The sequence below is a fragment of the Notolabrus celidotus genome, chromosome 11 (genome assembly GCF_009762535.1).
Source record: "Notolabrus celidotus isolate fNotCel1 chromosome 11, fNotCel1.pri, whole genome shotgun sequence".
Classification (NCBI taxonomy): Eukaryota; Metazoa; Chordata; class Actinopteri; order Labriformes; family Labridae; genus Notolabrus; species Notolabrus celidotus.
In genome coordinates, this window is record NC_048282.1 from 4,272,341 (window position 1) to 4,299,150 (window position 26,810).

A 26,810-nucleotide genomic window follows, 5' to 3' on the forward strand; every position below is an offset into this window, starting at 1 on the left:
TACCTAGACACACACACACACACACACACACACACACACACACACACACACACACAAACAAACACACACACACACACACAAACACACATAAGTACACATACACACATCCTCTAACCTGTTCCAGATGGAGGTGGCCTCAAAGTCTTCTTGCAAGAAGAACAAAAAGTCACAGTCCGCTAAATTTGTTCTGCAACTCTTACAACAGTGTCTTCATTTTGTGTCAAGGCATGTGTGTGTGTGTGTGTGTGTGTGTGTGTGTGTGTGTGTGTGTGTGTGTGTGTGGTTGCATGTTGTAATCTGAACTCCACCGAAGCCTTAGAGAGCTCGTTGGGGTTGAGACATTCAGTGACGTTTCAGCACATCAAAGACGAGAGACTTCATGAGCAAAACTCTTCCTCTTTTACTAGAATAATTCCTTCTTTTCTACAACACGTCTTCCCTACGTGCACAATTCTGTCTATTTCCTCGCCATCATATATTGACTTGAATCCTTGTTTATGTAGCTAACTAAAAAAAGAGAGAGGCCCGAGCCAAGCTGCTCTTGGAGACTATATTATATATATATTTTACTGCTAAACTCAGAAAAAACTGAAGTGATTGTTATTGACCTCAAACACCTCAGAGAGACTTTTTCTAATAATATAAGTATCTTAGATGGCATTAGTCTGGCATCCAGCACCTCTGCTAGGAATCTAGGAGTCCTATTTGATCAAGATTTATCCTTCAACTCTCAAATTCAACAAATCTCAAAGTCAGCCTATTTTCACTTGCGCAATATTTCTAAAATTAAACACTTCCTATCTCAGAGCGACGCAGAAAAACTGGCTGCCCCAATAAGTCTTTAAATTCTCTTCAGCTAGTTCAAAATGCCGCAGCTCGAGTACTGACTAAAACTAGGAAGAGAGAGCACATTTCTCCAGTGTTAGCTTCTCTACACTGACTCCCAATAAAATGTAGAATAGAATTTCAAATCCTTCTTTTAACCTACAAAGCCCTTAAAAATCAGGCACCCTCGTATCTTAAAGAGCTTATAGTGCCCTATAACCCCTCTAGAACTCTACGCTCCCAACATGCAGGCTTGCTAGTTGTACCTAAAATCTCTAAAAGTAGTATGGGAGGTAGAACCTTCAGTTATCAGGCCCCTCTCCTTTGGAATCATCTACCAGTCAAGGTCCGGGAGGCAGACACCCTCTCTACTTTTAAGAGTAGGCTTCAAACTTTCCTTTTTGATAAAGCTAATAGTTAGAGCTGGATCAGGCTTGGACCAGCTCTTAGTTATGCTGCTATAGGCCTAGACTACCAGGGGAACTGGCGCACTAACACACTGGGATCCTAACTCACCCCCCTTCATCACTTGCTTTAACTCTCCCTGTCCCATTAAAGTTACTAACCATAGACCTTTCTGGAGTCCCTGAGCTCCCTTGTCTCGTAGGTTCCTCTGAGCTGCCATAGACGTCCTCCTGCTGCAAACACGTTCTGGATTCCAGCTGATACGGACGTGCTGGACTCCAGAGGCAACAGCTACTACTACTCGTCTCATCACTATCACCCCTCCCTCTCTCTCTTACTCCCCTCTATCTGTCTTTCCAGACCCAACTGAGTCGAGGCATGATGACTGTCTAACATGAGTCTGGTTCAGCTCGAGGTTTCTGCCTGTTAAAGGAAGTTTTTCCTCTCCGCTGTAACTCGCTAAATACTGTGAGTTGCAATGCTCATGGTGGATCAAGGTGGGGTCAGACTGAGTCTTACCCTGTCTTGGTGTTGGGTCTCTGTTCATAGTTTGACATAGAGTGGTCTAGACCTCCTATGTTTGTAAAAGCGTCTTGAGATAACGTTTGTTGTGATTTGGCGCTATACAATAAAGATTGATTGATTGATTGATATTAAGTGATATTTGTTGGTATGCCAACATGTGTTAATTGGCTCTCAACAAAGTTGTAGTTGTACGGCTGGGGATGATGGAAATGTCAGGCTCAGGGTACACTATGTTAATTGCATGGGAGATGTAAATGTCTGTGCTTAATTTCACTAGGGGCGCCGTTGGCCTTGCAGTCTAAGCGCGCCCCACATACAGAGGCTATAGCCCTCGTCAAAGAGGTTGCAGGTTCGATTCCAGCCTCTACCATTTGCTGCATGACTTCCTCAACTCCCTACTCCCCACATTTCCTGTTTCTCTTCAGCTGTCCTGTCCATTAAAGGCCAAAATGCCCCCCAAAAATATAACAAAAAAATAAACAAATAATAAAATTCACTAGAATCCATTAAAAAGCTGCTGAGAATTTAACCCTACGACTAAACCAACCTCATGATTTCGTGGAAGAAAAAACGGGATGATCAATGTGGTAAAGATGGCAAATTTATCAGCTTGTATCCTTGGTAAATTCTTGAAGAGCAACAGACGATGTTACTGTGTTTATCCCATGCGGCAACCTCCGGTCTTAAAATATGCAATCCAATGCCGAAGTGCTAAAGATTGCAGTGCATTGAGTGTCCACTTGAGACTGGCTGCAGAAACGCCAGAAACCACATATACATGTGGGGGTGATTTTTTTGTTCCTATCGCGGCAATTTCAAAGATATTGGGATTACAAGTCTTCCAATGAGAGGCACAGCTGACTTGATTGACAGGCGGGAACACTGTAGCTGTTGGTGAGGAGGCTCAAAACCCCCCTCTTAACGTCACAATCGCTCGACAGCAGCAATATGGCTCCCGCCGACGATTGGTCTCAAAACAGCGCTTCAGAAACAGATGGGTGACGTCACTGATACTACGTCCATATTTTACACAGTCTATGGTTTATCCCCTGCAGGCAGGAGCCCAAATTTCTGGTTTTATCCACTGGGGATAACAGCCAGGACAGCCTCCTATGTTCCCTTTTCACTTATATGTTCCCACTAAGACCAATTGACATTTGTATTTTAGTAAAAATCTTAGAAGCTCTGGGACTGGATCTTGCTTTTGGTGCTATCAATCCTGACGGTTTGTCCTGCATTTAGGCAAAATCAAACATGATTGGTTGATATCACTTGGGGAAAAAAAACAGACAACAAGAGGGAACCAAAACTCTTCATAAACAAGATACCAAACATGTTCCTGGCCTTATACTTTAAAAGTTGTGGACCATCCATAAGACTGGCATGTTCACCCTCAGCTTGGCTATGGCCTTTCTGTCCTCTTGTTCATGATAGTCTTGTAATCATCATGGTTCTGATCTTTTTCTCCTTCTCCTTTCCTCTCCCCTTTTAATCCACTTCCTCGTCTTTCATCTGCAGTGAAGTTTTTTTTAACCTCCCTGGGCTACAAAGAGAGTGCTGAGTCAGCGTATGAGGAGGTAAACAGCTAAAGGTGCTGACACATTTCATTCTGTACTTTGTGGATCCATTAGTGTGCAGGTTTTGAGGTTTTATGAAACTGTTTCTTGACATTATGGCTTCTGCTCGAAGTTCACTTTTCTCCTTTTGTAAATGTGTATCAATGTCCTTCCTTTTTGTTTTCCTCTTCTTTGATATCCCTCTTTCCTCCTCTCCCTCCTTCATGGCACTTCCCTCCCTATCTCTCTCTGTTTTCCTTAATTAAATCTAATCATCCCTCTGTATGTTGAGTACTCCTTTAATGATGCATGCTTTTCATTAACTCCTGAACCTGAACTTCTTTTTGACAACTCCTTTTTAGTAAGCTCTCTTTGTTCCTGCATACCTTTGCACTGTCTCTAATAACAATAACCGAGGACACTTCCAAGGTTCCTTATAATTAATCAATACTTTTGGCTCTTTGGGGAGATATGGAGGAGTCTAGAGTGCCATTTGCTGTAGGGTGGGAAACTGAAGAGCAGGCAAAACTCCAATAAGGTACTTAACATGCAAGTCTTTCACAGTATACCTAGCTTTTTGGGCTGCTATGGACAAATCCAACACTTCCCATCAGAGTAAGTGCCATTCGAGGACTGCTCATTAAAATATGGGAAAACACAAGCAGTAATCAGAAAGAGAGGTGACTGACATGGCCCCAGGAGTCAGCCACTTAGCAGCCAAAATCACAGAAAGCCCTTAAAACTGACTTGACAAGCCGGGGTTTGCAGGATAAGTGCCACACTGAGAGCCGTTTCTCTGCCCTTCACTGGGAGCTTTTTTGGCTGAATATGAAAAGAGCTGCTCAACAGCACAGGTCAGTGCAGTCACCTCAGTTTTAAAAATAGCCCAGTCCAATGGGTTCATCTTTTGACCACTTTTGTCACGGTCCAAGTTTAAGTCACCGCAAACAGAGAGAGGAATCCAAATGCAGACACCAAGGTTAAGAAGATAGATTCAATGGTTTGGACAAAAATCAGGCCAGAAAGTCAAATCAGCAGGAGTCAGGACTTTAACTCTGGAGGTAGTCACAAAAAAACAAAAATAGAACAGATACTCAGGAAACAGGTCTTAATAGCCACAGCTACAAATCAAACCCTCTGACAGTTATGCTGTTTATGTTGGTGTCTAGATCAGAGGCCTGTTGCACCAGCTCTGCATAAGTTCAGTCCTAAGTTAGGATGTAGTCTTCACTAAACCACATGTTGAAACAAGTTTGTAACTTAAGCTAACGGTCAAATCCCACCAGATCCATGTCTGGTCCGTGTCCGGTCCATCACAGCACCGGATCTGATAGGTTTCTATTCTAGTCAATGTGTTAACTTCCACCGGATCTGCTTCGTTGCGTTCTAGCTGCGTCTCTGATCCGGCAGGTCGGGGCCCTCCATATCAGATACACAAGACTTCTATTCTTGCCGGATGCTGGAGCACGATGCATCAATCTCAACAGAGCAGATGGAGCGAGACAGGAAGTCAGGCACCAAAACAAAATGAAAACATCTGGTTAATTTTCAGAATAAAACACTCTGTGTTTTCATTAGGGGTGGGAATCAAAAACCGGATCCGATTTAGAACCGGTTCCAGTTTATCAATTAAAATGAAACATGTTGCTGACACATCACAGCCGGTTGAACTCTCTGCTTCTCCGCAGAGAAACTCTTCTTCTTGATCCCATCTTTGAAAACAGTGCACCATGAACACCAGTCCGTTACGGAGGACTTTACACCAAAGACGCAACTTATGCTTACGTTGGAACTATCTCAGCTGGTGCAACGCCCAAAATGTTGGTAGAGAGTAAATTCCATCCTAAATTAGAAATTAAGTTCAAACTAGGCTACGTTTGAACTTACGCACAGCTGGTGCAACCCAGTGCTGGTGATCCCTGGAGGATGTGAACTAGGATGACATGAGTGGGAGCCAAAACATTAAAGGTATAAAGGATCACTGGGGTTTGTATCTATTCCAGGTTGCTGTGATGAAGTTGAACTGTTGGACCTGGCTCAACTTCAGTGAAATGAGTCAACCAAAACACACGGGCATAACTTCATTTTGGCAGTGTGTTAAAAGAAGTAATGAACTATAAATTGCCTACCTGTGGATCCTTCCCAGTTTGAATGCAGTCCTCTCTGTTGCCGGGTAATGGGGGCCAGAAGATCTACAAAGGAGGAACAGAGAAAGATGGAGGATGTTTAATGACCTCATAACTCTGAAACAGTGCAAACGACCATCTTCTTCAGCCATGGTGGGAAATGTAATGGGTATGGGAAGCTTGCAGAGTATTTAACTTAAATGTAACTTTATAACAATAAGAGTCAAATTGAGCGAAGGAGGTCCTCTGCATATGTTGAAACAATGGCTATTCAATCTGAAGCCAGTGAATTTGGGAGTTGATGTTTGGCTTGTAGAGCTGAAGTCTTGATTGAGCCATGACCGACACATTTATCATTCCACTTCTTCAAACTATATAAACATTTGATTCACCCAAATTAAGAAAAATAGTGTCTTATTTACCGACATCTAACCCACATTTTGAAATAACATTTCTCTTATATATCTGCTTCCAAAACAATGGAGGTCAAAGGAATGTCACTTGTGGTGCTCACACAGAGAAATGCATTTAAAGAAAAGAGCAGAAACAGCGGGCAGAAACAAAGCCCTGCAAAACCCATCAAGTCTAAAATGACCACTTTTCATTGGAACCACCGACTGTGTTATAAATAGTCCTGGTGAAAAATGCCCTGTGGGTTATTCAGAGTGGGAGTATATTTGTTTAAATGTAATTTTTCAAATGCTTTGGACACCAGAAACCAAATCTTTTCCACCCAATTGTGTTTCAATGAGGTTGTAAATCTCAGCACAGACACGTAACTTAACCTTTACAGATTGAACCATAACTATCAGCGAAAGCCACGACATGAAAGTTATGCATGTTTTATTTTTTAAACGTAGGTTGAACTGTTTCTTTGTTGGGTTAGGAAAAAACCCTTAAGGCAAGTAGAACTAGCTCTATGCTTTTTGGATTCCTTCCTCCAAACATGCAACATTTCTCAGATTTGATTTACCAAATTCTCCCACAATTAATGATGTGACTATTTCTTCTGGTTTTACTCATATTACTCAGTGTGGATAATTTGTTCTCCAGTAGGCTCCTGAAACTCATTGCTCAGTGTCCTTTAGTGTCAGTGGTCTGTTTTTGAAACTGAAATCAAACCCAAGCAGGAAAGAGGTGACCCGATCGCTGAGAGAATCCTCTATTGACTATAAGGAGCTTTAAAAAGAGAGAACATGATTAGTCGTAAATTTTTTTTTGACTCTGTTTCTCATAGCTTACATCCAAGAGTAGAAGAAAGTGGTAGAAGAAAGAGTGGAAGAAAAGTCCCCAAGTTCTCAGAGGAGGATCCCAGATAAGCGTTCAATAAAACTCAGACAAAGAAACGATATCTCATTAGAAGTGGAAACACCAAGTCTGAGCTCTGAGACAATGACGTGTTTCAGACTGCAGCTTTTTGAACACTACGAGGGGTTTCTCTGAGACAATAGGTCTTTGTCTGGTCCCCTATGAAACCGGCTTTGTTTTGGCTAACAGGGAGAATAGAAACCAGAGAGGGAAACAAACAGGCCTGACTTGCATTACAAACGTCGGTTCAACTTGAATGTGTGTGTGTTTGTGTGTGCGTGCGTCGATGGACCACCGTGGTAGCTTTTTAAGTGTCTAATGAGGAGGAGATCAAGTTATTGAAAGAGTAGAAATGAAACTGACAATTTAAGTGAACACTTTCCGTCTCTTTAGCTGAAAAACGGAACCACATCCCGTCTTATCCTCATCAAATCCTGGATTTAGACAGATTTGATCTCCTCTCTCATGAATACCAACTAATCACATCAAGCACGGTGGACTAAAACTGCTCACAAGGATTCAGAGTCTCTGGATTCTCTCTGAGTCCTGTATGAATAAAAGATGTGACATCAGAGAGCCTCTGATGTGCTAAATATGAAGGATGACAAAAGTTATAATCTTTGTCTATAAAGTCAAAGTAAAGTTTTGTTATTGTGTAGTTAGGATATTCACCAAATTGAAACAGTATCAATGGAAAAAGCTACATGTGCACATGTATACCTTAATATAAAGTCTTTGTAAAAGTGACAACGTTTGTATTTTGGGAGATAGAATTTTGTGTATATTTTTTTAATATATATTAGATTAGTTATGTTCACACTATTTCTTGCTGTAAATTATCTGTCAATTCTATGTTTGTCTTTTTGTATTGGGAATTTATTTAATCTTAATTTATTTAATTTTTTGTGTGCATATTTTTGTATTATTTTTGTATTTTTTATTGTATTATTTGTCCCCTTTTTAAATGTATTAATTAATACATTTTTAATAAATACTATGATTTATTTTATTTTATTCTATTATGTTTTGTTTCTTTTTTGTCTGGTTTCTTGTTTTGTACCATATTGTCACGAATTGTGTGTCTGGAGTGTTTGCAAAAACTAAAAAAATTCAAATCAGAAAAAAAAAGATAGACTTTTATTATTAAGGATCCAGCTGACTCTATGTAAATTGGTCCTTACTGTATATTATCTGTCAGTTCTATATTTTGTCTGTTTGTTTTGGGTTTTTTATTTTCATTATTGATTTTATTTTTATTTCATATTTTATACATTCTATAATATTATTTTTCATTTTATTACTTTCTATGTTTTTAATTTATTTCTTAATTTATTTTCAATTATTATTATGATTTTCTTAATCCTTTATTTTATTTAGTTTTGTTAAATTTTTGTCTGTTTCTTTTTTGTATCGTATAGTCATTAATTGCGTGTCTTGAGTGTTTGTAAAAACTAATACATTTCAACTCAGAAACAAAAAAAACTCATAAAAAAAAGTAGATAGACTTTTGCTACAAAGGATCCAGCTGACTCTATGAACACTATATTTAAAATTTGATGAAACTGAGTTAGGATCTGTGCTGGCAGTGCCTATTTTTTTTTTTACCAAACTATGCAGACAAGTATTTTCACCTCTCAGCTTCCCAAGTACAACCCCCTTGCTCAATTTGTTGGAACACCACCCCATGTTGCCATGTAACACAGTTGTGTTTCCTTTTTTAAAATTACGAATTTGCCCTTTAAAGGACATTAACCAACAGGTGATGTCACCATTTGAGCACATCTTGGGGTGAACTCACTGAAGTCTTGTGTGACTTTTTGAACAAGCCACTCAGAGCAGCCTGTGGTCTCATTGGGGGATTACAGCAACACACCATCACCTCACAATTTAAAACTTTGCCCACTTTTAGTATCAATTGCCAACACTTTAACTTAATATTTTTTGAAAATCTGAAAAAAACACAACAATCATTTCAACCAACAACATCTGCTTTACTTTCTTGTCAGGAGTTAGATAAGAAGCCTGACAGCATTCTTATTTGTGTGTAACATATGAAGCCAGTTACCAGTTGGCTAGTCATAGTTTTTATTTAATTCAAAACCACAACTGTAAAATACGACAATTGGTCTTTTTAAAGGGCATTTAATAAACCCAGCTATTTCTCATTTGATTGCCTGACAACTGTTCCAAGCCACAGAAATATCCCTACATAATGGAATGAGGATTTTTATCTCAGCTTTACATGCAACCCTGCTTTTGATTGACCTCTCCACCGTCACACCATCTGATTGGTGGGTTAGCCTGACACCCAGCCTGCCTTTGTCTTAAGCTGGTTTTCATTAGTGGGAATCCATCAGAAAGAAAGTGTTTTTATTTCATGCATCAAAGAAGTGATTGTATACATGAGGACCGGTCTAAGACTTGGCTCAGCAGGTTTCTTTGGCAGCAGGCTGGGCTGATATGAGAGCGTGCCTGTGGAAAGGCCTGGCTCATACACACATTCTGACCTCTAACAGTCTAATCGCGTGTCTCACTGATAATGATATACTGTGAAATCAGGCCCAGCCGTAGACCTGGCTGGCAATGATGTGAGTCAGAAATGTTTCATCCATTGTCCAAGAGTCTCTCTCTGCATGCTCAAGGAAACATGGCTGACCTCCATCCATCATAATGTTTCTTCCTCTGTTTGACGGTTTCTTCACACTCCTTCACTGTGATCCTTCCTCTACTCTTTAATTCACCCTCAAACATAATTCAAAGTTCTGAAGTGTTTGATCTCAGGACTTTGAAATTGTGTTTATTTTAACTGCAAAAGAATATGTGTGAGACAAGCAGGCCAGGGAGAAAGGTGCTGAACACTGGCTGCCTTTAAGACCGATCAAAAGTTATGACCATTTCGTTTTGAAATCTGGAGACTAGACAGGATCTTAAAATATGTCAGTAACTTTGAGCACAGTCATTTACAAGTCATCCAAAATCATTAATAAAGATAGAAGTTATGGGTTGGGGTCTTTGTTCGTGTTCCATCAACATGCAAAAGAACAAAACCCTCAAAATGTTTGAAACAGAGCAAAGAGGCTACTCGCATTGAATTTAACCGACCCAGTCCTGACCAAAATATCTCAAAAGTGAGCATTTGTATTTTAGAAGATAGACTTTTATGTGTATATTTTTCTCTCAAGACTCTTCAGCTAGTTCAAAACGCTGCAGCTCGATCAGACACCTTCATATCTTAGAGAGCTCATAGTGCACTATCACCCCTCTAGAATACTACGCTCCCAACATGCAGGCCTGCTGGTCCTACCTAAAGTCTCTTAAAGTAGTAGGCAGACACCCTCTCTACTTTTAAGAGTAGGCTTCAAACTTTCCTTTTTGATAAAGCTTATAGTTAGAGCTGGATCAGGCTTGGACCAGCTCTTAGTTATGCTGCTATAGGCCTAGACTGCTGGGGGAACTGACACACTGGGATCCTATCTCACCCCCTTCCCCCCAACCCCCTCATCACTTACTTTAACTCTCCCTGTCCCATTAAAGTTACTAACCATAGACCTTTCTGGAGTCCCTGAGCTCCCTTGTCTCGTAGGTTCCTCTGAGCTGCCGTAGACGTCCTCCTGCTGTGGACGTTCCAGCCTCCAGCTGATACGGACCTGCTGGACTCCAGCAGCAACAGCTACCACTACTCGTCCCATCACTATCACCGCTCCCTCTCTCTTATTCTCCTCTATCCCTCTTACCAGACCCAACTCGGTCGAGGCAGATGTCTGTCAAACATGAGTCTGGTTCTGCTCGAGGTTTCTGCCTGTTAAAGGAAGTTTGTCCTCTCCGCTGTAACTAGCTAATACTGTGAGGTGCAATGGTCATGATGGATTAAGGTGGGATCAGACTGAGTCTTATCCTGTCTTGGTGTTGGGTCTCTGTTCATAATTTAACATAGAGTGGTCTAGACCTGCTCTGTTTGTAAAAGAGTCTTGAGATAACGTTTGTTGTGATTTGGCGCTATACAAATAAAGATTGATTGATTCAATGCTTTCATTAATCCACTGATGTCCTTTTTTTCTTTGTGTGAACTTGTGTTGGATGTTCATCTTGTGAGGAGCTGATTTAAAAATAGTAGACACTAAACAGGGAATTTGGTAAAGATAGAGTTCAATACAAGTGAAAAATGTCAGCACTCACAATAAGATTCCAAACTTTTACTGCCAGAAACTGACGGCAGCTGCTGATAGAAACTAAATGGTGTCACAAAAACATGTTTGAAACAGACTGAGTCTTATCCTGTCTTGGTGTTGGGTCTCTGTTCATAATTTAACATAGATTGGTCTAGACCTGCTCTGTTTGGAAAAGTGTCTTGAGATAATGTTTGTTGTGATTTGGCGCTATACAAATAAAGATTGATTGATTAAGATAAGATAAGATAAGATACTCCTTTATTCGTCCCACAACAGGGAAATTCATGGAGTTACAGCAGCAAACAAAAAGGTGTACAGAACAAGAATTTCAACAAGAATATATATAGAAAAAAAAGTCCATCAAAGACGACAGATTGGCCATAATCCTCCTGTCAGCCACCACCTCCACAGGGTCCAGGACTGAGCTGGCCTTCTTCACCAGTGTGTTCAGTCTTGCTGTCCTGTATCCTGTCCACCCACAGCAGGTGAAATCCTTCCATTGTGGCGTTCGTGTCCGGTGTTAGCTTTGTTAGCATGATGCTACTCTGATTGATTATGTTAACACTGTAAATTCTATTCTTTTTGTCTGCTTGTTTTGGGATTTTTTAAAATAATTTTATTTAGTTTTTTATATATATATTTTGGATTGTATTTTGTTTTATTCCCCCCTTTTTAATTCATTTATTTTTAATTGATATTTTGTTTTTTTTGTTCGTTTTTTTGTTTTGTTTCGTTACATTTTTGTCTCTTTTTGTACAGTATCATTATTTGTGTGTCTTGAAGTGTTTGTAAAAATGAATACATTTCAAATCAGAAAAAAAACCTCACAAAAAAATAAAAAGAAGACAGAGTTTTATTAAAAAGGATCCAGCTGACTCTATGTACACTAGATTTGAAATGTGTAGAAGCTGAGTTAGAGCCTGTGTCCACTTTCAGCATTTTCTGTGCTGACTGTACTTATTTTCTCTACCAAACAATTCCAATTAGTGTTTTAACCACTGAGGAATTCATTACTTGTATCATTTTTTCATTGAATCGTAAAATAAAGATTACCTGTCAACATATTTTTGTGGATATGTGATTCTGTTTCTTATTAAAAGCAGTGAAGAAGTAGGGATGCAAGCTACCAGATGCAGCGACATCATGCAGCTACATACTGATATAAGTGGACACTTTTTCAGTTTGGGTGAGCTCAGTTGTAAATCCACGCAGAGAACCATCTGTCTTCCTGTCAGCTTGGTGTCACTGAGCCAAAGCAACATTTGGCAGAGGCAGGAGGCTGGAATCACAGGATGATGAGTTTACTTCTGACTTCATCAGGATGCAGAAAGTCCTGAGTTGCCTTATTGAAACAATATAACATTGTAGGGTCTTTGCACTCTTAATCTTACAAATAACACTGGACAAAGAATGAAGCCTGTGGGGAGACGGTTTGTATTTCAAAACATCTGTTTTATCAACACTTAAACCTTATTCTGTTATGAGGCAGAAGGGATACGCTGGAATAAAGCTGGTCTTGGCTGGCAAAGAAGAACAGCAACACTCGATACTTGATGTGTGTCAGCGAACACAGCAGAGTAAACCAGTGCTCTTAGCGGACCATGAGTAGTTCTTGGTACCGACCACATACCCGATTCAAACAATACAAGTTACAGACCTGTTTATGTTTAAGTATCAAGTGAAAGTGTGCTCCTTCGCAGGGAACATTTACATTAAAGTAAACCAGTATATTTTGTTGTTAATCAACACTGATTCAGTAAGAACTGGATCAAGTTTAGTAAGAAATTCTTTGGCTGCACTGATTTAATGTCGTCTGACATTTTTTCGCCCAAAAGCTTGAGCTTAGAATTTCACCTTAATCCCATTTCACCATTCACCACCCTGTCAGTGATAGTTGAAGTGGAAAGGGTGAAATCATAGACTGTATAATATATGGACGTAGTCTCCGTGATGTCACTCATTTGATTCTGAAGCAGAGTTTTGAAGCCATAGACTGTGTAAATAATGGACATAGCATCCGTGACGTGACCCATCTGTTCCTGGGCGCTGTTATGAAGCCAACTGCAGCGGAAGCCATAATGGAAATGCTGAATTCAACCAAACTTAGGCTGTTTTCAAAACGGCCTGCTACTTACTACCTACGAATGTAGTATACAGTACATACTGCGATTGAATTTAGTATGTAGTCTGTCTGTTCTGTTCGATCTGTGTTGCAGGATGCTGAGCCAGAGGCCTCTGGATTTCTGGTTTTGAAAAGCGGAAGTAAAAAACGACAAAGCCGATAGATAAACTGCTTCTTCAGCATCACTTATGATTTAAAAAGTTAAGAAGTGGTTTAAATGGAATTTAATAGTTTTCACAGAACCTAAAAACTGAGTTCCCCCTGTCAGAAAAGAAGAAAAAAGAAGAAGGGGAACGTTAGCGCTGTGCATTATGGGAAACAGTATGCGAGGGAGACTGGTCCGAGGCATACTGTGAAATTTTCCCAAATCAGTACAAAGTCCAGGGAGTTTTGGCATACTGCAGATTTTGCTCTTTTTCACATACTACATACTGAATTTAGGCCAAATCAGTACGTACTGCTAGTATAGTAGGTTAGGAGGTAGTTTTTCAAAAACAGCCTTAGTGTGAGGTAAAGAGGCGGGCTTTGAGCCTCCTAGCCAATGGCTATGTGTCAATATTTGGGCAAAAACTCGCAATCTTAATATCTTCTGAACCTATGACGTTATAAAAAAAGTCACCCCAGTACAGTGTGTAGTGAGGCAGACCCAAGATGTTTTTGTAACCACGCTGTAAGCATGTTTATTTCTGCTGTAAAGATCGTCTTCTTTGAATGGGTGTGTATGTGGTTTCTGGTGTTTCTGCAGCCAGCCTCAAGTGGACACTCGATGATCTGCAGTTTATAACACTTCCGAATGGACTTCATATTTTGAGACCAGAGGTTGTTGTTTGAAGCCTATCGTCAGCTGTTGCCATGTTGGAAATGCTACCTCATCCTAAAGTTCGGTTGTCTTAGAATAAAGCAAGGAGGCGGGCCTTTAGCCTCCCTACTAACTGCTACAGTGTGCTCGCCTGTCAGTCCAGCAAGCCAAGACTCTTATTATGAGAAACGTGTAATCTTAATATCTTAATAACTACAGATTTATTAAACAATAAATCTGTTCAGTGTGTGATGTTAGAGATATTAGCTAACTAGACTGAAATAGTTCTTTGAACCAGGCTGTAGACATGTTTAATTTATTGTAAAGATCGGCTTTATTGAATGAGTGTGAATGTGGTTTCCTGTACTTCCAGCCTCAAGTGGACACTCGAGGAACTGCAGTTTTTAGCACTTCCACATTGGCTTCATGTCTCATGGCCGGAGGTTACACCTTGGATGGAATATTATATTTGTTCTGCCAAACAGCAGACTGTGAGGTCATGTGGGCAGAGTTTAAACTATAAATCTATAACCTATAAAAAGGAGCCTTTGATCCTGCATTCAAACTAATCACACACATCTTAAAAAAGACATAATCCGTCATTGTTATAAACACTTCAAAAAAGCACTCAAGCTGCCACTCAGTGAGATGCTGATGTAATCATCTCAGATCAAGGTCAGGTGTGTCTCTAATCACCCTAATAAAGACCAGGTGTGGAGCGCACTCTGCTGAGTCATGATCTCACCATCAGAGGTAAGGAGAGGTTGTTTTTAGTGTTTTCTCTTATTGTTGGAGGTGTGTGAGTCTAAAAAACACCACATGAATCTTTCTGTGTGCTTCCTCACCCTTTCTGTTTCTCAAGGTCAGACTACACCATCTTTGTCTGTTAGATAGGCGATCACAGAGCCATGGGTCTAAACAAACAAAAGAAAGTTTCTTCTGTCCATCTCCCAACCCCAACTTCATCATACTTTTTCCTTTTTTGTTTTTGTACACTTGGAATGTTTTGCACGTGCAGAGCTCTCTGTGCACCCATTGGTAAACCTCACTGACGCAACAGAACCAATCGAAGAAGGCAGAGACAAAAATCCAACCTGTTAGACTTTCTGTCAGGAGGCTGTAATGCATCCCAGATGGGGCCTTGATTGTCATTCAATACAGCACATTACGCTGACGAGTCCCAACATCTTAAATCTGCAAAATTGGGCTTTAATTGTGCTTAATGGCCCTCTCACACCTTGACGATTTAGCCAGTGTATGCCGGCGTATAAAAAAAATTTCTTTAAAAAAAATCTTTTTAGAGAGCCGGTTCTTTTGGCTTTGCTCACTACAAAGAGCCGGCTCTTTCGGCTCCCAAGTGGCTCCTCAGATTTTTTCTTGTTTGAATGACTGTATTACCTAAAATAATGTTAAATTATATGTCAAATGAATTACTAATGTAAAAAAACATACATTTATATAAAATTTTAATCATTTAAAAGACTTTATTTTTATTCTCAACATGGAGGAGAGTGTTACAGAAATTAAATTATAAAGTACAAACAAGACTCATCTCAATTAGACAAAAAGGTCCAATCTCTGATTGTATGTGTATTATTTATAAACTTTTAAACACCTTCATTAACAGCAGGTTCCCTTCACTGTCTTTATTCTTCCAACTGCACTGATGGAGAAACAGTTGTAATGTCCATGACCTGGATGACTGAGAACCTTCACAGACAGATCTAATGTGCCTTTGCAGGTTTTTTGTAGAACCTAATTGATGACATTTTCATCTCACACAGTCTACACTCTGCCTTTGAACTATCTCTGCCATTGAAATACGTCCACAGTTTACTGCGTTTCCTGCAGTCACTCGTTTTCTCACCTTTCCAGCGCGTTCTCTGTGTCGCGCATGTTCTTCCTCTCGTCGCGACCGACACATCACTATGAGTTATGGGTACGTTTTGTCTAAGTTAAGAGCACGCTGAAGCACGCTGGTATACGTCGTAGTACGGTGAGTAAGTATGCATCGTATGGATCATACGTCCGGCATACGCCTGCCATAAGTTGTAGGTAAGTTCTGCAATGGTTGACATGTTCACACACGTAGAGCTGTGTGTCTGCATGTGTGTGAGTGTGAGAAGCCTTGGAGCCCTCACTCAGTGTCAAACAGCAGAGCCTCTGAAACAGAAGCTGCAGCCAGCATGTCGGAGTCTGCTGGTGTTCAACGATAAAGCTGCTGTTGTTAAATTCAATCAAGTTCAAAATGTGACGTTTTTGAAAGCACTGCAGTCAATAAGTGTAACTTCCTGTAAAGAGCAGAGGCTGTGTTCCTGCTGGTTTCACTCCTCTGACACTCTCCACGGCTCATCATGTTCTTACAAAGAGAGACTGCAGAGGTTTTAATAACACACACCTTTTTTAATCACCAATGAAGAGCATCTCATTTCAAAACGTATACATCGTCATTAATGAGCGGCGGCCTTTTTATACACTTCGTCTGCATTATTACGCTGCCGTGCACTGTGCACAAGTGGACTATAGTTGGGCCTAAGTCATGAATATGATATGTATACGCCCAAAATTGAAAACAACATCAGTAATTCAGTGTATGTCAGCGTTTTAGAGGCATTTTGAAACACGGGAAAACGCTGGCTAAATCGTCAAGGTGTGACAGGGCCATAAGATGTAAAGTCTAACACTGGCATCAGTGTGGTTTGTTGGTGCTGGGGAGGTTTAGTTTCTGGTCAGCTGTTCAGTAGTTTTGTTCCCCTTATCCAAACTTTGTTTAGTGAAGGAAGCTCGTGTTCAGCTTATTTTATTTTCCCTGTCCTCATTGAATTGCTTATAATTTTTGTGGTTCACCCTCTAGGAAAATTTAAAACAATTGTGTTCTACTTCCTATCACCCTGGCATTTGTGAAACACACACTTGTTCATTTTTCCTCCAACAGTGTGCTGAAGAGACCAAGTTTCTCATTTCATGAATAATAAGTTCGGAACTGGACGGAAACATAGATAGCCTCAATTGAGAACCAAGGTTCAAATTCTGCCAAGAACTTCAAACTTAGAAAAATGTTTCCTATAGATACAAAATTAACTTTATTGAACAGGGATTTAACCTTCCATCCATCCATCCATTTTCTTCCGCTTATCCGGGGTCGGGTCGCGGGGGTAGCAGTCCAAGCAAATTGACCCAGACATCCCTCTCCCCGGCGACACTTTCCAGCTCCTCCTGGGGAATCCCGAGGCGTTCCCAGACCAGGCGGGAGATATAATCCCTCCACCGCGTTCTGGGTCTACCCCGGGGCCTTCTCCCAGTTGGACGTGCCCGGAACACCTCTAAAGGGAGGCGTCCGGGAGGCATCCTTATCAGATGCCCGAACCACCTCAGCTGACTCCTTTCGACGCGGAGGAGCAGCGGCTCTACTCCGAGCTCCCTCCGGATGTCCGAGCTCCTGACCCTATCTCTAAGGCCGAGCCCAGACACCCTTCGCAGGAAACTCATTTCATCCGCTTGTATCCGCGATCTTATCCTTTCGGTCATGACCCACAGCTCATGACCATAGGTGAGGGTTGGAACGTAGACCGACTGGTAAATCGAAAGCTTTACCTTCCGGCTCAGCTCCCTCTTCACCATAATGGTCCGATACAACGTCCGCATAACTGCTGACGCCGCACCAATCCGCCTGTGAAACTTACGCTCCATTTTACCCCCACTCGCGAACAAGACCCCGAGATACTTAAACTCCCCCACTTGGAGCAAAGTCTCACTCCCCACCGAGAGAGAGCAATCCACCGTTTTCCGGCAGAGAACCATGGCCTCAGACTTGGAGGTGCTAACTCTCACCCCGGCCGCTTCGCACTAAGCTGCAAACCGCCCCAATGCCCGCTGGAGGTCCCCGCTCGAGGAAGCCAACAGAACCACATCGTCTGCAAAAAGCAGAGATGAGATTCCAAGCTCCCCGAACTGGAGACCCTCCTCCCCCCGGCTGCGCCTTGAGATCCTGTCGGGGATTTAACCTAACAAGCTTTTTTTCTCTTGCAACTGCTAAGCTAGGCTGATCAACCCCTGGCCTCAGTTCATGTACAGGGCCCTGAAGGTTTCCACACTAATGTCAAAGCAACATTGATTCAACATGCCCATGTTCTCTTGGAGTGATAATCTCTCCTTTTGGAGGCTGAAACTGTTCATGTTCATTCAGTTCTGAAGACCGTTGGTTTGTGATGTGCTTGGCAGGCCCATGCCGTGTTACAAATATTTGTTAAACTGAACTGGCGTCACTGATAGAATTCACATCGGCTGGCTTTCAACACCCTGAAGCATCTGAGAGTATCAGCAAGCTTCATGCGCTGCTATGAGCCAGAGACAAAGAGCGATGAGAGGAGGCTGAGAGAGGAAGCACAGGGTGGATAAGGTGGGCGATAACTGGCTCTCTGTGAACATAAATTCCCTGAGCATCCATTCAATTTGACCCATATCAGAGATTCACATGTACACTCTGCTGCTCTCAGCTACTATTTAAGCATACTGAGGTTTTCTTTTTGGGTTCTGTTTGGCTTAGAAAAAAAACTCAGTTATTGGAGCATATTACTGTGGATAATATTGAGGACAAATATGACAAGGCTGCATATTTCCCATAAACTACTCCTACACAGTTCCAAGGAGAGAGGATGAAATCCCACTTAAATTCTAAATAAGTTTATTTCCCTTGTGAAAAAAGCCTTCCAATTAAACCTTAAACACTGATGAGAATAAAGTAACTACAAAATCACAGCAAAACGCATATCTTTGACTTTAATCTGAAGAAATGACAATCATCTTCCCATATGCAGTACATACACTGCAGTCAAGAGTTTAGAAACACCTTCTCATTCAAGGGTTTGTATTTATGTTAATGATTGTAAACACTGTAGATTAATACTGAAGACATCAAAACTATGAAAGAACATATATGGAATTATTGAATGAACAAAAAAGTGTTAAACAAAGCAGAATCTGTTTTATATTTTAGATTCTGTAAAGTAGCCCCCTTTTTCCTTCATGACAGTTTTGCACACTCTTGGTATTCTCTCAGTCTGCTTCATGAAGTGGTCTCCTGGAATGGTTTCTAATGAACATGAGCCTTGTCAAGAGTTCATTTGTAGAATGACTTGCCTTCTTAATGTGTTTGAGACCATCAGTTGTGTTGTTCAGAGGTAGGGTTAGTACACAATGGATAGCCCTATTTGACTACTGTTGTAATCCAGATTATGGCAAAAACAGATTATGTCATAGTTTAGATGTCTTCAGTATTAATCTACAATGTTGAAAATAAGTAAAATAATTACAAACTATTGCATGAGAAGGTGTGTCCAGACTTTTGACTAGTAGTGTATTTTTACATAATTAATAATAATGATAAAACACTTGAAGGATTGTGAAATAACGCAATTATCCAGCTCTTTTAAATACTTGTTTCTGATTGGTCACAACCCCATTATGACAGGGATTAATCCTCAACAACAAAAGTGACAGTAGGGACAACATGCGTGACATGCTGTATCAAACAAATCAGCAGAAAGGAGTCTAGAATATTTCACCACTGTCTGTTGACCCTGTGGCAAATATGTTAATATCTGCTACCACTGTAATTTGTAAACTTGATGCAAAAAGCTAGCTTTGGTCTCAGGCTGGTCTTTGTCTGTCATTATTTCCTTTTTTTTTTTTTTTATAATTTTTTTTATTCTCATTTGACATTATACACATGAACACCAGAACAAACAAACAAAAAAAACAATAAACCACAGGGGACAATTAAGTTAACAGTAACCCAAAACAACAAACAATCAAGATCTACAAGCAAACAAACAAAAAAAGGACTTAAACAGACACTACTAATACTCTCACTAAAATGTATGAGCTAAGTGCATGTAATACTGCAATGAAATACTTTGTCTTCTACGGTACACCCAACACCCTCCTCAAGAAATTACAATACATACAAAACTCAGCTGACCACCTTCTCACTCACATCTGCTCCAGTGACCACATCACCCCAGTCCTCCAGAACCTCCATTGGCTTCCCATCACCTCCAAAATACAAGATCCTCCTCATCACCTACAAAGCCCTCCATAATCTAGCTCCCTCCTACCTCACTGACATTCTGCAGCCATAAAATCCCAGCCGCAACTTTCGTTCCACCAATGCCAACCTCCTCACCCGTCTCACCAAACCCAAGTACCAAACCTGGGGGGACAGGGCCTTCTCTGTCTGGCCCCACCCTCTGGAACTCTCTCCCCCAACACCTCAGACTCTCTCCCTCACTCACCACCTTCAAATCAGGACTCAAAATCCACCTATTTAGAAAGGCTTTTAACCCATAATTGATTGGGTTTTTTTTGTTTGTTTGTTTTTTTTGCTTTGCTTTCCTTTGTATTTTTTTTTTTTTTTGTAAAGTGTCTTAGAGAAACTTTTAAAGCGCTTTTATAAATAAAATGTTTCTTTATTATTTGTTCTTTTCAAGGGCTAAGGATTTTTCCAGTTTCAAATAATATCCCAGTGCGTTACTCCAGTGTTACAGTGAGGGACGATATGTAGCTTTCCAGTGTTTTAAAAGAACTTTCTTAAACACAACAGAGGAAAAAAGAATAACCCAGCTTTGTGGATACCTGACTCTTACATGTGAGACATCTTGAAAGATGCTAATTGAAATATTGAAATGTATTTCCACTCCCAAAACCTCAGACAACCAACGCTCTATTTAATGCCAAACTTTCCAAAATGCATGAATCAATGAATCTGTGAGTCTGCATTTTAGACAGTTCTCTGAAGCATTTTGATCATACTGTTTGATTTCATCCCTTGTACAGTAAATTCTGTACATTATTTAATATTGGATCAAAGGCAAATTTTTGTTGACTGTGATATCTCTTGTTAAATTCCAACAGTGTTTCCATCTCTACTTAATATCCTTCCTCCCTAAATCTTGGTTCCATGAATGTATTCTAGTTTGCAACATGGTTTCAACAGAATATGATTTCTGCAACATCTTATAAACTTTACCAATTCATTTATAACCCGTCTCTGATTTCAATATTGTTTAAAGACACTACACTACTAATACTAATACTAATACTAATACTAATACTATTTTTTTTTTATTAAAGTGTTGCTTAATGATACAAGACGGGTGAGAGACATTACAATACCATACACAATATACAAAAAGTGAAAGACAAGACAACAAGTGAACATTACAGAAATTAATGTGCGAGTGTGTGTGCGTGCGCACATGTGTGGGTGTGGGCGTTTGTCTCTTTGAATGTATAATTGTATCGAAATAGGACAGTAGTTTGAGATAAGCTGGGTGGGAGAGGGTAGAGAAGGCAATTCGGGGGAGGGGGGCTGGGGGAGGATATCAAAAAATAAATAATTATAATAATAGATAAACACAATTAAAAAAAAAAATGAAACAAAATAAATATAAATAAAATACAAATAGAAGGGGGGTGAACTAGTTCAGTGGGCAAGTAATAAGTTGAGTTGATAAAAATAAAGGGCTATAATACTACAAATACTACTACTAACAATGCTAATAATAATAGTATTAATAGTAATAATAATACTAATAATAGTATTAATAGTAATAATAATAATAATAATAGGAATAGGAATTAGTTTGATTTAATAACAATTAAAAATAAATAAATAAACCAATAAGTAAAAATCTTATAACTAAATAGTAAATAATCATAGTCATGATAATACTAATGGTAATAATATCCATAGTACTAATCATAATTCTTAGTATCATTTACACATTAACCTTAACCATCATCATCTCTGCCTCTTCCCTTCACCCGGAAGTCCCTCCACTTCCCCTAAGTTCACTTTTTTTTTTTTTTTTTGTGTCTGTTCATTTTATTTTATTTATTTTTTATTTTTTCTCTGATGGAGAAAAGTGGAGTGTCAGGCAATCCAGGCAATAGCCTGATTTTGTCTAATTTGCATAACAACCTTTATTATAAATTATCCCTTATGTGTCCACCTTATGTAGAAGTACTGGATTAATGATGCATTCAATACTCATTTAGTCTCCCCAAATAAACATTTTCTACATATTGACTACATTTTATAAAAGAAAAAACTAAGCTTAAAATCACAGCAGCATTATTCCAGCTCTTTCCCCCTCTCTGTTTGTAAAACTCTGGTTTTAATGATGTTCAGGGAACCTTATTTACACATTAGTAGATTTAATCTTGAAGTAGGGATTTATCCTGACACACATTTCATAAACACATCAGACACAATGAGACATGAAAACCTGCAACATATTAATAGTCCTGCCTTGTGGGTCATAATTCATGCTCATGTCTTCTAGTCAGCCAGAGAATCTGTCACAGCACATCCCCTTTGTTTGACAAGCCCTACTGACAAATGATTGTGCTGATGAAGAGCGACATAGACGGAGAGATATGGTTTGATTTATGACCAGCTGCTCTTTTACAGGTGTTCTCCACAGGAAGGGCAAGAGTTCAGAGACATGTTTTGACAAAAGAAGACGTGGATTTTGATTGTTAAGCTTAAAGAAAGAGGGAGAGGTGAAATCAAACCCCCAAAATAGAACATAGAATTAAAGGATCATAGATCATTATCTGAAGAACAGGCGTGATACTGTTCATTTTAATTCTTTATATTTCTAACTGAGCTTTCTCTAAGCTTGGATTAATATTTTCAGTACCTTACTTTTTCAGTGGTATAAAAAACAGGCTGTCCAGGTTTGTTTTCAACTCTCAAGGTTGATTTATTACATGAGTGTTTTGACAGATGTTCTAAGGGAAGTCTGAAAAACAGACAACATTTTACAACATCTACAACATAAGCTGTTCATCATATTGGGCAGATTGAAACCATCAACCTACATGAAGATAGAACAATGAATCTAGCTTCCATCATCAGGGGAAAGCAGACTACATTACAATCCTTAAACTGAGACGGTTTTAAACACTCTTACCTCTTTGGACTCGCTGCTGGTGGGTCCCAGCAGGAGAGAGTACAGGACGTCTTTCCCTCCCAGGAAGAGGCGGTCACGGTACTCATCAAGGAAGACTGCGGTGAGTGAGAGCTGGCCGTGATGACCGCTGAAGATGGACGACCTGTTGGTGGACTGCAGGTCTACGGGGAGAGGAAAGGAAAGAATTAGCAGTGCTGCTTTACGAAAACAATCTCCAGAGAGATGGAAAAAGTAAATATGACAGGATAGGGAGATGGGAATGGAGGGGAAAGGATGGTGTGAGGAAGGAGTTTAGATTCTAGGCAGTTTTTAATTTTAAAGAAAGCATCCTAACGTACAATCGAGACAGAATAAAACATAAAAGTTGAGACAGACTAACGGCCAAGATCTGGTGGAAGTCCCACGTTAGTCAATGTGTCATTTAAGGGTAACCACTAGATTTGGATCAAGCTAGGCTAAAATACAAATTCAAGCGTGCCTGACTTTGTGAGATCACACACACACCTGATACAAGTAAACATGCATCAGTGAGAGAGCAGACTGAACATAGCTGTTTGCACCTGGCTCTCCTCTCTGATCTGGCAGCAACTTCAAAGTCAAAAGGTTGATGCAACCACTCTGCAGGAGCGGCAGAGATCAGGCTGAGTTTAAGTTCATGAGGCACCACCGTCTCTTCTCTCACTTCTCAAAATATTTCACTCTCTCACTCAAACACCTCTTCTATCTGCCTCTTTTACCTTTCTTTTTTTAACCTGACTTTTCTCCTCTATCACCTCTCTTTCTCTCTCCCCCTCTCTGTAACGAGATGAGGAGGGAATTATGTATGTGTGAGAAGACCTACTTGGTATGCCAAACTCTCAGTGGAGTAGTCTCTGTCGGCCTCTGTCTACCTCTCATCACTCCACTGTCACACCCGTTATTCCTCACTCTTCTGCTCTTAACACACACTCTTACCTGCACACACACACACACACACACACACACACACACACACACACACACACACACACACACACACAGAAAACATACATATATGGTAAGAAAGTAGGCTCAGTCAGTCAGTCACCGCTCAACGAGGGCATTGACGGAGTGAAGCACTTGGGCCTCACGTACCAGTGACACCTTGTCCATCACTGGGGCCTTGCAGACACATAAAAAAACACACACGAGATCTCAGTTTCAGAAACTCACAAGCTCACATGCACACAGACTAATTCTGCAGGCCCAGATGGCATTTCTGCAGTGCTACTTAAGACCTGCGCAGAGGAACTTACTCCAGCTTGGGGCCCTGTTTTTCAGCTGTCTGTGGATAAACACACTGTACCTGACCTTTGGAAAAAATCCACAATCATACCTGTAACTAAGAAACCATGTCCTTCTGAGAATAATGATTACAGATCGGTGGCTTTGACTTCAATTGTAATGAAATGTTTTGAGAAGTATATTGTGTCGATACTGAAATCTGAGGTTAATTGTCTACTTGATCAATTTCAGTTTGCCTACCAACAAAGACAAGGCACTAATGATGCAATTAATAGCATCACTCATTTAAAGCTGGGGTTGGTAATCAGATTTAGATACACTTTTTGTTATACTGGTTAAAATGATCTTTATGTCCCGATGGCAATCAATACAGTAAACCTGGGAAAACACCAACCAATCCCTGCCATCAGGAGCCAAATGATGAAACCAATCAAATCCTGTCCTGTCGTTTTGCCCGCCTCCTGCCCGTACATTTCCCCGGCGTGCACTCCCCGTCTCCTGCCTCTTCTTCCCCTGACTCTATTTACTGCCCCTCTCACTCGACCTCGGGCCTGTCCCCTCTGACCCGATGAGGTGCTTTGCTCAGGACTGTAGTCCGGATCAGAGTCTAAAAAGCTCTCACCACGGGGCTCTGACAAGCAGAAGAATATATGACATTTAGTAAGTCCTACAGAAAATGTAGATGTGCTGTAGCATCCGTCCGGACGCTGTAGGGATGACGAGCCAGTCGTTACTAACCGGTCACTGTCGGCCATGATCACTCCAACCAACAAAGCAACAATCAATGTTTGAATGAATGAAGAACTTCTCCTCTTGTCTCTCCTCTCTCCAGCTCACACACTCTACACCTCTCCTGATGCCTTCACTGACTGTCAACACTGTAGGAATTAAGAACATCTACACTGAACACGATTAACAAACAGTAGAGTTGTTACAGTATTACATGTGTTATAACTTTTCTCCTGATATCGTGTCACCAGTACAAATGGATAATGCTAGCATGAAAGTTGTGAGTACTAACAGCAGCCATGTTTGTTTGTGTTTTTAACTTTCACTATGAGAATGTTTTGGTGTTTTCTTACCGCTGAGTGAGACATGAGTTGATGTAGTGTAAAACACAAACAATGTGATGAGGACGGGTTTTGAATCAGTCAAGATCATTATGGTTTTGAGTCAGCGGCGCTCGTGCATGTGAGCGGGGGCGTCGTTTTGGAGGAGCTCCGAGGGGAGGGGGGGAGGGGTTAGACGGAGTCCTGAGGAAATGCTACATTCAAATTCATGCTAGTTTTCTGTGACTACCAACCCTAGCTTTAACTTTAAAGCCCATTGAAGACCCTAAAGCTTATGCACGTCTTTTATTTATTGATTTTAGCTCTGCTTTTAACACCTCGCAGCCTCATCTGTTGATAAAGAAATAGTCTCAGATGACAGTAAATCATTACTAAATAGTTTTATTCTAATCTAACAAATGCATCCCAAAATGTCAAAATAAACCAAACCCTCTCTGACACTAAATCTAATAGTACAGGAGCACCTCAAGGGTGAGTGAGTTCCCCTGTCCTCTTTACACTCTTCACTAATGAATCTTTCATCCTACTTCTCTGAGGTTCAGACCTTTGCTCAGTGGTGCGATGATAGCAACCTTTTAATCAATGTGAAAAAGACACAGGAGATGGTGTTTGACGCCCGCTCTGTGGGTGATCACACTTAAGTCCATATTCACAACAAAAGCATCTGTCAGGTGGGCTCCTACAAATATTTAGGTGTCCACCTAGATATTAAGTTCAGCTTGGAGACCCACATTGATAAGCTGTGTTCCCACGTCCAGCAAACATTGTACTTTTTACATCGGCTCAGGGTGTTTGGCGTTAATCAACAGGCTATGTTATTGTTTTATCAGGCTGTTCTGGAGAGTATTATCAGGTATGGGATGACAGCATGGTATGGTAACCTCTCTGTTCAGCTTAAAACCAAGCTCTCTCGCCTCGTGCAGACTGCCATGAAGGTCATTGGAAAGACTGGCAACCCTTTCCTACAGGCCATTTATGAGCAGTCTGCTCTTGGGCAGGCTCAGAGAGTACTTTCAGAGCCACATCCTTTACTCTGAGTATGAACTTTTACCATCTGGAAGAAGGTACAGAGTCCCCAAATGTAAACTGAATTGTTTTAAAAACGTATTCTTTTGCCAATCTCTATTCGAATTTGAAATAGTAAATCGCCTGTTACGGTTAGGACAGTGTTATGGTGCTCTTTAAGAGTGTGCTGTGTGATGTACGACTGTGTATTATTTATTGTATTGCTTACGTGTGTTCTTGTTGTCATTGTGTTTTTTTTTTTAAAGAGCAGGTAACGTGAAGCACTGATGTCAAAGACACATTTCTCTACGGGGACAATAAAGGACATCGTATGACATCGTATCGTATCGAAATCTTCAAACTCTAGTTGTGCTGGGTGCTAGAATCACTTTCTGTACGTATTCTGTATCCCAAAAACCCAGAGAGATCCAATTTACTGTGATGTAGAGAGAAGCAGAGCACTTGTAGAGTGAAGCCTGTCAAAAGTTACCTCAAAGATTATCTGCAGACAGTCACAAGGAGAATTTTTGTAATAAAACTTGATATAAAAGCTGCTGGATGGGACTAATGAGACGACACTCGAGCAGGAGAAGCTGAGGGATGAACTGCAGGGAGTCTGAGGGAGTTACAGACTGATAGATAAAGTCGGAGGGGGGAGG

General features: G+C 40.4%; 1 protein-coding gene across 1 annotated transcript in view; it reads right to left on the minus strand.

The window, feature by feature from the left end:
• The window catches only part of sema3bl (sema domain, immunoglobulin domain (Ig), short basic domain, secreted, (semaphorin) 3bl), a 137,352-nt gene that overhangs the window by 81,613 nt on the left and 28,929 nt on the right, over positions 1-26,810 (minus strand). The window contains exons 2-3 of the mRNA XM_034696071.1: positions 22,814-22,974; positions 5,441-5,503 (exon numbers count right to left, since the gene is read on the minus strand). Of these exons, the coding sequence (XP_034551962.1) occupies positions 5,441-5,503; positions 22,814-22,974 (224 nt within the window). The remainder of the gene's footprint in view (positions 1-5,440; positions 5,504-22,813; positions 22,975-26,810) is intronic.